At 37.1% G+C, this 13022-nt stretch overlaps 1 protein-coding gene across 24 annotated transcripts in view; it reads right to left on the reverse strand.

Annotated features, from left to right (window-relative positions):
• LOC116717721 (focal adhesion kinase 1-like) overlaps positions 1–13022 on the reverse strand; it is a 61911-nt gene that overhangs the window by 15981 nt on the left and 32908 nt on the right. For 13 of the 24 annotated variants that reach the window (XM_032559299.1, XM_032559295.1, XM_032559298.1 and 10 more), the window contains 8 exons: positions 10854–10951; positions 10222–10306; positions 10024–10124; positions 9100–9215; positions 8797–8897; positions 8594–8683; positions 8277–8481; positions 1466–1577 (listed from right to left, as the gene is read on the reverse strand). In XM_032559299.1, the coding sequence (XP_032415190.1) occupies positions 1466–1577; positions 8277–8481; positions 8594–8683; positions 8797–8897; positions 9100–9215; positions 10024–10124; positions 10222–10306; positions 10854–10951 (908 nt within the window). Of the gene's footprint in view, positions 1–130; positions 860–1465; positions 1578–8276; positions 8482–8593; positions 8684–8796; positions 8898–9099; positions 9216–10023; positions 10125–10221; positions 10307–10853; positions 10952–13022 lie in introns of all 24 variants that reach the window. The other 11 variants (XM_032559283.1, XM_032559276.1, XM_032559282.1 and 8 more) reach the window with 1 other exon arrangement.

The raw sequence follows: 13022 nt of genomic DNA on the forward strand, positions 1-13022 counted from the left end.
GACATGCCATCTGGATATTTTTACAGGCTCAAAAATAGAGAAAAGCTGCAATGTTTTTGTGGTAAATGCACAGAGATTGGTTTAGTGGTTAAGAAAACACATTAGTACACCTGAACTGCACACCACCTGCCTGGAAGGGTCTGGACACGGCTCCTTCAGAAGATGGAATAGCAAGCAGCATGTGGGAGGTTGACATTGGACTGGGTGAGTGAAGGCTGGCCGAGGACAGATTACAGGACACTGAAAGGACGTTGTCAGTGTGCGGAGGGAAAAGCGGGGCGTTCCAACCTGACTGCACTGCAATGTGCTGGGTCAGAAGGTCAATAGTGCAAGGGTTAGTCTGGGTATCAGGGTGAAAGCTGGGAAAACTGGGCGGTGACTGCTTATAAGGACAAGAATTTGACAAACTGCAGCGCAGCGAGTCAAAGTTTGGATTGGGTTGGGGAAGGAGTGGAGAGAAGTGCCAAGGAAAGGAATGGCTGCTGTTGGCTGGGCCACTGGTCGTGATGGGGGTCCCAGTGTAGGTTGGAGGAAACCACAAAGGAGAAAATGTCAAATCAGAATTGAACTTAGAAGGTTCCTCAGACAAAGATCTTTTATAAAGAGGTGTTCTTTGTAGTAGAGGTGAGTTAGGCTCAGAACTGGTAGAGGAGAAAAAATGAGTGGGAAAATTCAGAGGTAGCGAGACGAGAGGTGGAGCGGGTGAGTGGGAGGAAGAGGGGGGAGATGATGGATGAGCGTTTCCAGTGCAGAGGGAAAACTGAGAGGCAAAGCGCTGGTTTTGTTGGCAGTGATGAAGAGGAGGAGCAGAAATACAATCCAGACTGAAGGTGGGCTGCAGGAATGGATGGCGGATGGGCTGCAAACAGAGAGACAAAGGTAGAGGAGGTGGAGGGAAAGAAATGAAGCCATGAAAAGCAGAGGTGTGCAGGTGGAGGAGACGGAGAGGATCAAACCACAAACAACCATGTTCCTGAATGTAATACACACCGTTTATTCCCAAGAACATAAATATGTTGCAGTAAGTCTAGACATGAACCATGTTTATGAATGACCCAAACCCTGGAAATCACTTCTCTCAGTCTCCTGAATGATTTATTAAAGAAAATGTTGGCTTCTGATGTAACCAAAAGAAGTTATGAGATGCTGGCAGCACATGAATCATAGTAATGAGTCAGGGCGAAGAAGCTGGAGAAAAAATGTAAGGCGGAGCAGTGAGATGTGAGGGATCATTGTAGAGTTAAAAAAAAATATTGATTATAACTAAAGACTATTACATTTGACTAATCTATTAAAAATTGAGCATTGAAATGTCTCCTAGAAGAAAACAAAGCAAATTTTAACAAGAAATTACGCATTGAAAAAACAAGACATCCAACATCACTGAGAAAATAACTTTAAAAGTGAAAAACTGGTTTTGAAACCAAGACCGTCTCACACACACACCAGTGTATCACCATCTTACTTTGGGTGGCGCTTCATCCGGCCCTCCTGAGTCCCAGGAAACGGTGACCTGCCGCCTCATCTCCATCCTGTTCCTCTCTTTCTGCTGGAGCTTCTCCTCCTCCAATATCGTGCTAAGAGAAAATATAGTGAAAGAAGGAACGTATTTAATAAACACATTTCATTAAAACAGATATATTAACAAATTTGAAGAAGAGAACAAGAAGCTTGTTTTGATATTTGTGGCTATTATTTCACTGTAGTGATTCTTGAATCTCCTTACAAAAACTTTGTGAAGCAGCGTAGATGTCACTGCAGAAAACATGCACACGCATTTTCATATTGTTTTTAATAAAAGTTGTTGGTGCTTAAAAAAATCAATGTATATATAAAAGCATCCACCAAAAGTTTACAGTAAAAAAAAATATTAAATGTTTCTATTTCTGAGTTTTCTCATAATGCTCTACAAAATTTAAAACATTAGAAAAGAAAGAATTTATAAAAATTAAATTAAGCATTTGTCCATACATGGTTTAGCTCTTTTATAAAATGCGGTATTTTCATAATTAGCTCAGAATAACTTCCAAGCAAGATCACCTGAAAGCAGACCACAAGACGATATAAGAAGTCTCCAAAACCCAAAACGTCATGATTTGACCTAGCAGCCTCTTGCTATTGCTGATATGAAGTAAATTGTCTGAACAATCAGAAAGAAAACGCACGAGTTTCGCTCTCTAACAAGTCAATTCATCATTATTAAGTTCTAGGAAAGAAACCTCATACAAACTCTAAAGCAACGGGGTGGAAGTGTCATTGCTTGCGGAAGCTGCAGCAAGACATGTTCAACCCACGTTCATTAAATCCCCTGTGTTTTCTTGTTGTTGTTTTGTTTTTTTCTGTCAAGAAAAAAGTGTGAAAACTGAGAAAGAGTGTAAAAATGACAACAAAATCAATATAATTATATCATTGTAATGTAATGTGCATTCTCAATAAAAAATGTGAATAAAAAAAGAAAAGGGAAAGTCCAAGCCAAATACCAGGTCTAGAACTTATTGAAGTATTGAACAGTTAAAACAAACCATTTTATTTAAGAGCTCTCGCAAACATTTCGAAGCTAAAAGTGAAGATTTGGACAAACTTTCCTCAGACAGATGTAATAGACCAGTAGATTTCTATGAGAAGTGTATCACTAAAGTTATTTCAGCCTAAGGGAATGTTGCTAGCTCCTAATGAACAGTGTCCTAACTTTTTTTAAGCTAGAAATCCCATTTTTGTTGACATCTCTTGTTTAATAAGTAAAACAAAAAAACAAAAAAATGAGATCATATACTGATAATATATACCAACGAAAGCAAAACGGTTAAAGTTTTCAGTTTCAAAATAAAAGCAAAATTTCTGTGTTTACCTTGCAGCGCTCCCAGGACCTCCGCAGTGATCCAGCAACTATTTAAATTCCTATAGCTATAATGCTTCACTCAATTTTAATTCTGACACAATTGCCTCCAGTATAAGCAAACCTCTGTATAAACTCTAGCAGTAAATCTGTCTGTAAAATTGCTCAAGAACTCACTGACTCACTTAAAATTAGGCAACATCCCACGCCTTCTCGCGCAGCCATTTCAGTTCCCATGAAGAAGCCAATAGATACCACACAGAAATTTACACAGTTTCCATAGGAAACTGAGGCTAAAGAAACCCAAACCGTCAAAGACGATGACTTGGAGGCGCTGTCGGTTCCACAAAAGAGAAAAACGTTCTGTTGCAAACTCAAGCTGAACTGACCATTGATACAGACTGCCGATACCCGCCCACCCTGAGGGCAAGAGATATTTCTAGTAACATCGCCGCCCTCCTGTCCTTTTGTCTCCTGTGGAGTATTTGTGTGCTGTGCCACCTGTCCGAGTCCATCTCCTGTACGGCCTTTTCTTCCATCACAACACAATCTCTTTTGTACAAATAAATCAGAGCACAAGGTAGTGAAATGATCCCAATCTTTATCCATAATTAAACCTGAAGAATAACACGCTGACAGAAGAGCAGATTTAGTGTTTTTACTACTTTACATACAATAAAAATTGGCATGGAGAGTTTATTCTAAAATGTGCAAACTTCTGTTTACTCAGAAAACAATATTGCAGAGGTTTTCAGAAATGTATCATCTACAATAATAAATTTTTACTGTTAGATATCAGGTCACTTTTTTAGTTACATTTTGAAACTTAATACAAAACATTGGGATTTCCCATAAGAGATATACTGTATGTTTTTAACAAGTTAACTGGACAGTATTTTCTTGACAGATATGTTTATGCAGTTAATTTCTCACAAGATGAACTTTTATTTTATTTTTTAAATTCAGCAGGCAAGCCTCTCTTCCTTCACCTTGTAATCCCCACAAACATGTATGATGACGATACCGTCAGCAGTATGGCAACTTCAACACACACAAGCAAGCAAACCTCCAACGACCCCACCCCCGCTGATCTACAACACACAAGCACCTGGAATAACAGTGTAAAAGAAACACAACTCAAGTAAACTGAACTCTTGCAGCTCAAAAGTCGGATTATAAAGCTAAAGGAAAATCAGAAAAATAAAACTGTGCCACACCACAGAACAGTCATAGACAAAGTGTTCCTCTGTGCTTTGTAAGACTGTTAACACACTTTAATCCTTCACAACCTAACACCAGACCATTCACTGCTACTGAGAAGTGATCTGATTTGATCACCACGAAACCAAATTACACTTTTTAAGAAATCAGTTTCAAAACATAATTTACCAGTTTCAAGTTTTACATCAAGTGACTTGTGTCCATCTTGATTTAAAAACCTAAGCTGAGTTTAATCAGAAAAAAGGTATAGAAAGTAACCATTTCTTCCAGCTTGCAAACTTTTTCAACAGTAAGCGTTTTTAAGATGTGTGACACGACTCTTCGCCCAAGATGTCATTGTGTTGGGGCTTTACTGGTGGTCAAAAACAAAACATTAAGTAATCTATTATTTGCACCTTGAAAAAAAATTCTATTGCTTCTTGAACTATCCAGTCAGTTAAGGCGTTACCCACAGTGTTGTAAGAAAATACGGATGTTTCTCAATAATTTACAAACTCAAAAAAGCATAATTCAACGTAATTCTGTTTATGCATGTAACGCCAAATCACTACACATCTTGGTTTAGGAAAAATAATAGCACCGATAATATGGGGCAGAAGTCCAAACAATGTTACCAACATGTGAATAAAACTTATTTCTCAAAGCAGAATTGCATCTAAAACTCCACTGGGCAACATGCATCAATCAATCAACCACTCTACTTCACAACTAGAATAATAATATTCCAGCATTGGGAGCCTCTGTAGTCTGGCTTTGGCTCTCAGAGTAGAGGATTACATTAACCCGTCTGGATTTTACCTTCATTTATTCTCGATGGCAAGTTGTAACTCCTGGCAGCTGCCACCTGTGAAAACACCCCTTCCCTTACACACGTTGGCCTAGCATCAAGGACATTTGTGGTATTCGCTGAGAGCTGCATATTCGGTTAGCAAGGCCTACAGCTGATATTAGGATAGAAAAACCCGGCAGACCAAAGGTAATCCAAACTCCTCACATGTACAATATTCTCACAGATGCTGCCAGCGGCCACAATAAATGTCATCAATATTGATTCTTTTTCCAAACCACAAAATCATTCACAACTGTGCGGCCGTGTCAAGATGTTTTTTAGTCAAAGCTTCATTTTGTCCACTTACCACCCGGATGAAAAAGCCTCACCCACAATTTGTCTTTAGTCTGACAGAAAATAAAAACCCAACATATGGCTTATGTTATAGAACTAACAGGTTTTTCATAAAGTGAAGGCCTGTTGCTAATAAGAAAGAAAAGCAGATGGCAGGAGACTGCATGTAGAAAGATGGAGCTTTACAGAACATCTATTTTTAAAATCTACTTTTAACAGACAGTGAAAAGCAAAATATGTAATATATCATGATTCTGAAATCTGTGTTTTCTATTGAGAGCTTCACTCGTGTGGAGGTTACATGACAGACATCTGTCTTGCCAGGTAACAATGTTCAAAATGCAGGAAATTATGTGGCTGGAGAAAATAGACACCTTAAAAATCTTTTGGCAATATTCACCTTCATTGATTAAGAAAACATTATTTTAGCTATTAAAACTTTCAATTTATTGGAAATGTTTTACTGGGAAAATGTTGAAATTGGTCTAATAACAAGTAGAACAAAGTTAGAATATGAAAAAACCTCTTACACTTTGACTTCTTTACCACAGACGTATCCTTGTTTTTCAATTACAGAAATGATAGAGCTGAAACATGACTTTCAAAAAACTACAAGTCTTTTGACGCCTTAGTGATTTTGACTTGTTGACTAATGGTGGTTGGGGAAAGCTCTGGCCTAACTGGACTTCATCTCAAACCTCTTCCAGAGTACAGAGAAAATATGAGTAATTGCCATTTCTAGCCTAAAATGTGAGGTCACAAAAGTCTTAAATGAAAACCTACATACAGCATTTTAAAATGACTAAAATACTTTTTAAAACGTTTTGAAGACTGACTTTGATTTTTATGTCAGTGCTAACCAGCAAGCTGATTTTCACAGTTATCAATATAATTTGAAAAATTATATTAGTTTGCGAAACGTATAGATTGTCCCCATCTCATTTAGAATGTGCATTATTTTTATTGAACTAATGTGAAACATGTTTTTAATAAATGTGGGTTTTACACCCAATTAAGAAAAATTTAATTGTATTCGCTGTTGCCACTTGAACTCTGTGCCATGTTCTCTGCTCCAAAGAGAGAACACATTAAAATTTGGAAGCACAAAATTTAGGAAGCAGAAGAATAACCTTTTTTTTAAATTTTTTGTACCTGACTAACCGGAAGAGCAATGATATAAGCTATGAGCAAAATGATCAATAAGTAAGATCATTACAGAGAGTAAACTTGTCAGAGTTAGCCCACTTCTTTAAAGACTGCAGCTGTACATGTCAAGTCTAGTATGTCCTAAAAAAACTAAAGCAAAAGCTTTGAACATGTATGTGGCACATTATAATTATAAATGTTCTCTCAGCAGAGTTAACCCTGTGGTCAATGTGCATTACGGCTGTCCTGAAGATACACCAAGTGGGATAAAATGTCTATCGCTGTCAAAAAAAAACAAAACAAAAGAAAATATAATCCCTGGTAGAGAGTTAGCTACATGGAACACAATTACAATCCTAATATGGACCATATGATACAAGTTTAATTGTTAATTTTATGGCACTTTGAAGCTAGTGTGTTCTCAAGCTCATTTAGTACGACGCAGTTCTAATCTTACCTCAGTTGGAGCATAACATTTCTAATTTTAGGCAAGTAGTTAATTTTCTTAATAACTAGTAGGTAAATGCAACTTTTCAAGGGTTTGTTGCATTCTTAGGACATTAGAGAACAGTTCAGCACTTAGTAGGTTATTATATAATGATTAAAAATAAGCCTTCAGTAACGTTTTTTTTAAAGTTTTTTGGCTCTAGTGGCCTTTATTTGAAAGTGCTAAGACAGGAAAGTAGGTAAAGAGAGAGAGGGAAGACATGTGGCAAAGGTCACCAGGCCAGGAATCGAACCTGCAACTGCCACGTCAAGGACTAAGGCCTCCATATGTGTGATGTGCTTAATCTCTGCACCACCACAGCAACCTGAAACCTGCTCAGTCTTATCTGATCTCAACATGCAGAGGATGTGCTGTGCTGATAGAGAACTTCTCTTTCCAGGTAAATCTCGTCACAAAGCACTGATGCGTCATCGGCTAACAACGTAAAGCATGATCCAGGTTCCAGGAATAAACTTATCTCTGTCATCAATAAAGCTCTGTTACTATGGCGACGAAAATATCATTAGACCAAACAGTAGGTTCAATACAGTTTATGTATGTCTGCTCAGTGAATAAGTAGATCCTCGGGATCAAAAAGTTGGACTAGTACAGTCAACATTGTCAGTCACCACCTGAGTAAAAATCCCCTATCTGCTTTTATGCACTCTACTGAGGCCAGGGTGATTTTTTATGTGGATTAACTGGGAAAGAAACCGAGAAAGTGTTGTGTTGTCTGAACAATAATAATGTTATTCATCAGCACTTTGTCACAGCTGGAGAGACTAATGGAGGTTTTTAACTTCATTAAGTAAGACAACAATTTCTAGTAAAAACATAGAACCATGTAGAGAAAAAGCTGCTCCTTGTAAACTCTGTCCAGAATTATTTATATCCTGGGACTACTGTATTTATGATGACTAATGTGTTGAATTCCAGCAATGCAGAAATGTTGCACAGCTGTAATTTACTCAGAAATACGGAGAGATAGTTCCCCTCCCAACCAGTCATCTGAAAATATACAAGAAAAAAAGTTGGTTGTTCAATTTCTCTCCTCTTTGTGTGTGCTCATTTCACTGAAATCACACAGAGAGTGACACCTGCTGTTAGGAAAAAGTCAAGTGCTTCATTTGGTTAACATTTACTGCATTTCTTTGATCAGTAGCTTTTCTGGTTGAGTCCCTGTTTTAGAGGGAGGATAAACAATTGAGCCAAACCATAAAGAATATCAGGATTAAGTCTCATGACAAGTCTTTAATCTGAAATTTAAAAATAAATGTAAAAATACCTAGGCTGTAAGTATAGCACTGAATATATTTTCCACAACACTTGCAAGCAAACATTTCTTCATTGGAAGTAAAAATCGTACATTTTCCTAAACAACGTTTGTCCAAAAACTTCTGAAACACACACACACTGGCATAAACCACATGAAAACCGCTAAATAATCCAATAGACTGCAGTACCTGAGTTGTGTTTTAAGTTCATTGAATCGTGGCCTTTTGCTGGGATCGTACGACCAACACTTTGTCATCAGGCTGTACAGAGTTGGGGGGCACTGTGGAGGCATGGCCAGGCGCTCGCCGTTCTCTATCCTGCCGATGACGTCGTTGTTCTTCACGCCCTGGAAAGGCTTGATGCCGTACATCAGGATCTCCCACATGCAGACGCCTGTGGAGTGAAACAGACACATTGGCTGTGAAGACAAGTTGGATGTAAACGCCTGCAGCTTCACAGAAACAAACTGTGATGAGGAAAAAGGAGACTGCGGCTTTAAGCATACCAAACATCCAGACATCGCTGGCTGTAGTGAACCGTCTGAAGTTGATGGATTCTGGAGCCATCCATTTAATGGGCAATTTACCTTTAGATGCTACAAAAGGGGAATAAAAGGAAGTATTTACTTTACGTGTCAGTTTGGTTCTTTAAACACTTATAAAATAACTAAAGAGTAGTTTGTAAAGTGCCTCTGTTGAATTCAGATACCTTTATAATAAGAGCTATCCTCCATGTATCTGGAAAGGCCGAAGTCCCCCAGCTTTACACAGTCGACTGTGGAGACCAACACATTTCGCGCTGCAATGTCCCTGGAGAGTAAAAAACAAGATACTCACATATTTTTCAAAAGGTTTTTAGTCACACAAAGATGCACTTCCATTATTATCTAAATATTTGTGTTCTAGTGAATAGCACTAAAATAGGGACAGCAACTCTTCTAAATTGCCTTTTGTACAAGACTTGGACTATGTCATGGTTGATTGTGCTGCTTGATGATAATCTTGTTTGTACCTGTGTACGAAGCGCTTGCTCTCCAGGTATGCCAGTGCTGTGCTGAGCTGATAAGAGTACAAGATGAGAGTGGCCAGATCTAGACTGTACTTCCTAACCTGGAGAAATGACCGTAACTATGGAAAAAAGAGAGAGAAAAAACACAAGGTATAAAAGCAAAAGCTTAAACCAAAAATATATATATATATATAAAAAAAAAATGTATATATAATTATGGGACAGAAAATAAGAAACCAACAATAGAACGCATGGCTCTCAGTAATGTACACACCCTGTTAAAATACTAAGTTTTTGTGATGTAAGAATAAGGAACTACAATGAATTCTTTAAATAATGAAGCACAAAATCTTTTGGGGCATGTAAAAATAAAAATAAATTATGCATTTTTTGCCTCCAATAAGTTTTCTTGTCAAATTTAAAAGGAAATTGGTTATGGTCTAATTTTTTACATCACAAAAATCTGTTTAAGCCTTTTTAACAGTGGTGTATAGATTTTTCTCACCCACTTAGTCACTTAATCCCTGTTTGCATTATTTACAGAACTTTTAGTAAACATCTTAGCCTTTCAGTAAAGGACATGATATTACAATTACCTCCCATTCATCTACTGAATAATTCATACTGGAATGGTGTAACAGATTTACCTGTTTACAGTAATTAGGATGCTTCATTGTAATCAATAGATCCTGAAAACATTCAGAATCATTTTTGATTTCCACATTATTTAACTCTGTAGAAGTTCATTAAATCACGTAAAAAAACTGATCGTTTGATTCCAACAATCAGATTGTTTTCAGATTTATAAATGCACCATCGTAGCCCCTCTACAAGTGTAGCACAGCAGTATTGAAAAATTAAACAAGAAGAAAGACAAGAAACACAAATTGTTGAATCATTAATGCAAGTCTGGCTTTTAATCATTACCTCCCCAAGTGTGCAGAGCTCCATGATGATCCACACTGGATTCTCTGTAATGACTCCCATCAGCTTCACTATGTGAGGATGGTCAAACTGACGCATGGTCACTGCATAGAAAACATCCACAGATCTTCCAATAAACATTTACTGCTCTTCGTCTGCAAGAACTTATCACTAACAAATATATACATGCAAGGATCTTACATGCTTCCTGCAGAAATTTTTCCCTGACGCTGTCTGATGTCGAGTTCTTACACGTCTTCACAGCCACAGACAGAGCTGGGTTCTCCTGTGAGAAGTACAGCATAGAAAAATCAGAGGTTATAGCAGTATAATAGAGATAATCAGATACAAATGTTTACATTTACAAGAAAACTGGAAAAATAAGTAGTTTTATACTTGGCACGAGACATAAGTAAGTAGGAAATTTATTTTACAGGTTACGCCAAACTTTTCTATGGTATATACTGATCCAAGACTTTAAAATATCATCAACAGGATCCAACAGAAACTGACATGGTATCATACCGATATTACTAGTATTATTACAATTGTTTTGGAATGTTTAATGTGTATTTTTTTCATTGTTATGAAGCAGTAAACCATCCAAACTGTGCCTCTGTGACTCAGCGTTACTGTAAAACACAACAGTTTCACAAAAAACTTATCTTGCAATTTGAGCTTAGGTACTGTCAAGGATAATATGAAACAAATGTGCTAGAAAAACGCTAAATGCAGCAATTAAACAAATAACAGAACAGTGTATCCCCCCCTTTTATTTTTGAATTTGAAATAAGGACAGAAGGTGCAATTAACATAAGATGGAGGATACGTACCTGGCTGATGTAGACTCCTTGGTGGACATCTCCAAACTGACCCTCACCAATGCAGCGCCCCAACTCAATACAATCCCGCTGAATCTCGTAGTCCCGTGCTACACACAGATAACACACACATAGGTTTGTACACCAAAAACAATACAGAAACACAAGAACAAAGTTTTTAATTTACTACCCTTTCACACATTGATCTTCATTTATTCCCTTTCCAAGCTTATTAGAGTACTTTGCAGTGTGTTTACATTCATGCTGCAAGTTAAAGTAAAAACTACCCACATCTAAGCACTATATATTGTCATACAAATTTAAGCAGTATGTTTAATTCAGTTCAATTTGAAATGAAAGCATAAACAAATAAATGACACCTTTTGTAGACCACAGTAATATTTTCAATTTTTGATCTTTTACTCTGACAAGCTTGGCTTTTATTGCACTCAGCACAGCTTCTTCTGAGCAACATGCAACAACAGCATCACCAAACCACAGCGACTCATGCCACATAACACAGATGACTAACGGCCAATAAAACTCAATGTATGGTGCTGGTCAGAAGGTTTTATACACTTGTGGCATGAATGTCATTCATTTGGCCTTTTAGTAATCTGTTTGTACTGTTCTGTTTCCACGGCGGACTCATCAACATTAAGCATGATAAAAATTTACTGCTGCTTACAGGGGGAAACTAATCTCTGGTGGAGTTAAATTTAGGTTTTTACACCCAAGAACACTGAGCCATGTATGCATGGAGGTAGTACCATCATGCTAAAGGTTTGTTTTCCTGCCAGCAACGCTGATGCATTTAACAAAGTTAGTGAAATAGTAAAGAGGGCAGACTGTCTCCTAATTCTAAAGCTTGACCTCAAAGCAGCAACTACCTGCTTGAAACTTGGACTTATATATATGTTCCAACAGGAAAGTTATCATAAACTTGTATCAAAACTCTAAATGGCCCAAAACTCAACCCTTTTAAAAATGTGTTGACTACGCTTAAAAAGCTCAGCTTGTGCCAGGATATTAACCAATTTAAAGAAGCGATAGCAATTCAGATAAAAATCCTCAGTCTGTTGGGAAAGTTTCGCTGCTCACACCGTCAGGATTCTCCTGAGAGTTTCCTTTCTACTTCTGCCACATGCATGATCAGGAGACGTTGTTGCAAAGTCAATGACTCAAATAAACTGCTTAGGCTTCCTTCGATAAGTCACTTTTGTACCAATTGACATAATAAGCTGAACTTGAACACTGCATTTAACTCAATATGTCTGTATGACTGAGTTGAATTTGACTTTATGTTTTTGTAAATAAATCTTTCTTGTAAAATGCTGTGAGGTGACTCCTGGTTGTGACTTGGCTCAACTTAATTCATTTGTGATACATTCAAAATTGTGGGTCCATTTCCTGTTTTTAGAATTCATTAAAAGTTGTATGCTGTATTTTAAATGAGTTAAAATCGCAAATGGAATGCCATTCATGCCCAAGAACATAGCATATGTAAACCTCTGACCGACATGGAAAATATAAACATAAAATTTTATGTTGATTTAAATAGAATGGAAAAAGTCAGGTGGGATGTGTAATAAATTAATAAATCATTGCTGTCAAGAAATAAACTTAACAGGCTCATATGTGTATAAATGTGTGTCCTTGTTTGGTCAGTCAATTTCTTGTATTGTAGGAAAAGAGGACTCTGTGAAATTCAGGCTGTTAAATGCTGGTGGTTGGCTCTGCCCGACCCGACTTTGTCCATATTATTATCACATGAATATTACATGAAGCTACAAATGTCCAGTTACGGAAATCTCTTCTTTTATGATAATTACTACAGTTTATATGGGACTTTTAGAGAAAGCAGATTGAGGCAGTAAAAAGATTGGAATAATGATGTGCTAAATGTAGAAGTCGCATTTATTGCACCTCAATAAAAATGTTTCTTTTAAGGCACTAAAATGGCACCATTATCTGTGTTAGTGGTCCATATGTCACATTCTGAAATTTGTAAATTCATGACTTCACCTAAACTTTTTGGTTCATAAACTTTCCAAAAGGAAACACTCCAAATAACCTTCCATGATCAGATTATATCAGTATTTTTATATTTGGATTTGATTTTTATGTTCTACAGTAGTGCAAAGATTTTATCACTTTAAGTTATGTTTGGCTTTTTTAATG

The sequence above is a fragment of the Xiphophorus hellerii genome, chromosome 3 (assembly GCF_003331165.1).
Source record: "Xiphophorus hellerii strain 12219 chromosome 3, Xiphophorus_hellerii-4.1, whole genome shotgun sequence".
Classification (NCBI taxonomy): domain Eukaryota; kingdom Metazoa; phylum Chordata; class Actinopteri; order Cyprinodontiformes; family Poeciliidae; genus Xiphophorus; species Xiphophorus hellerii.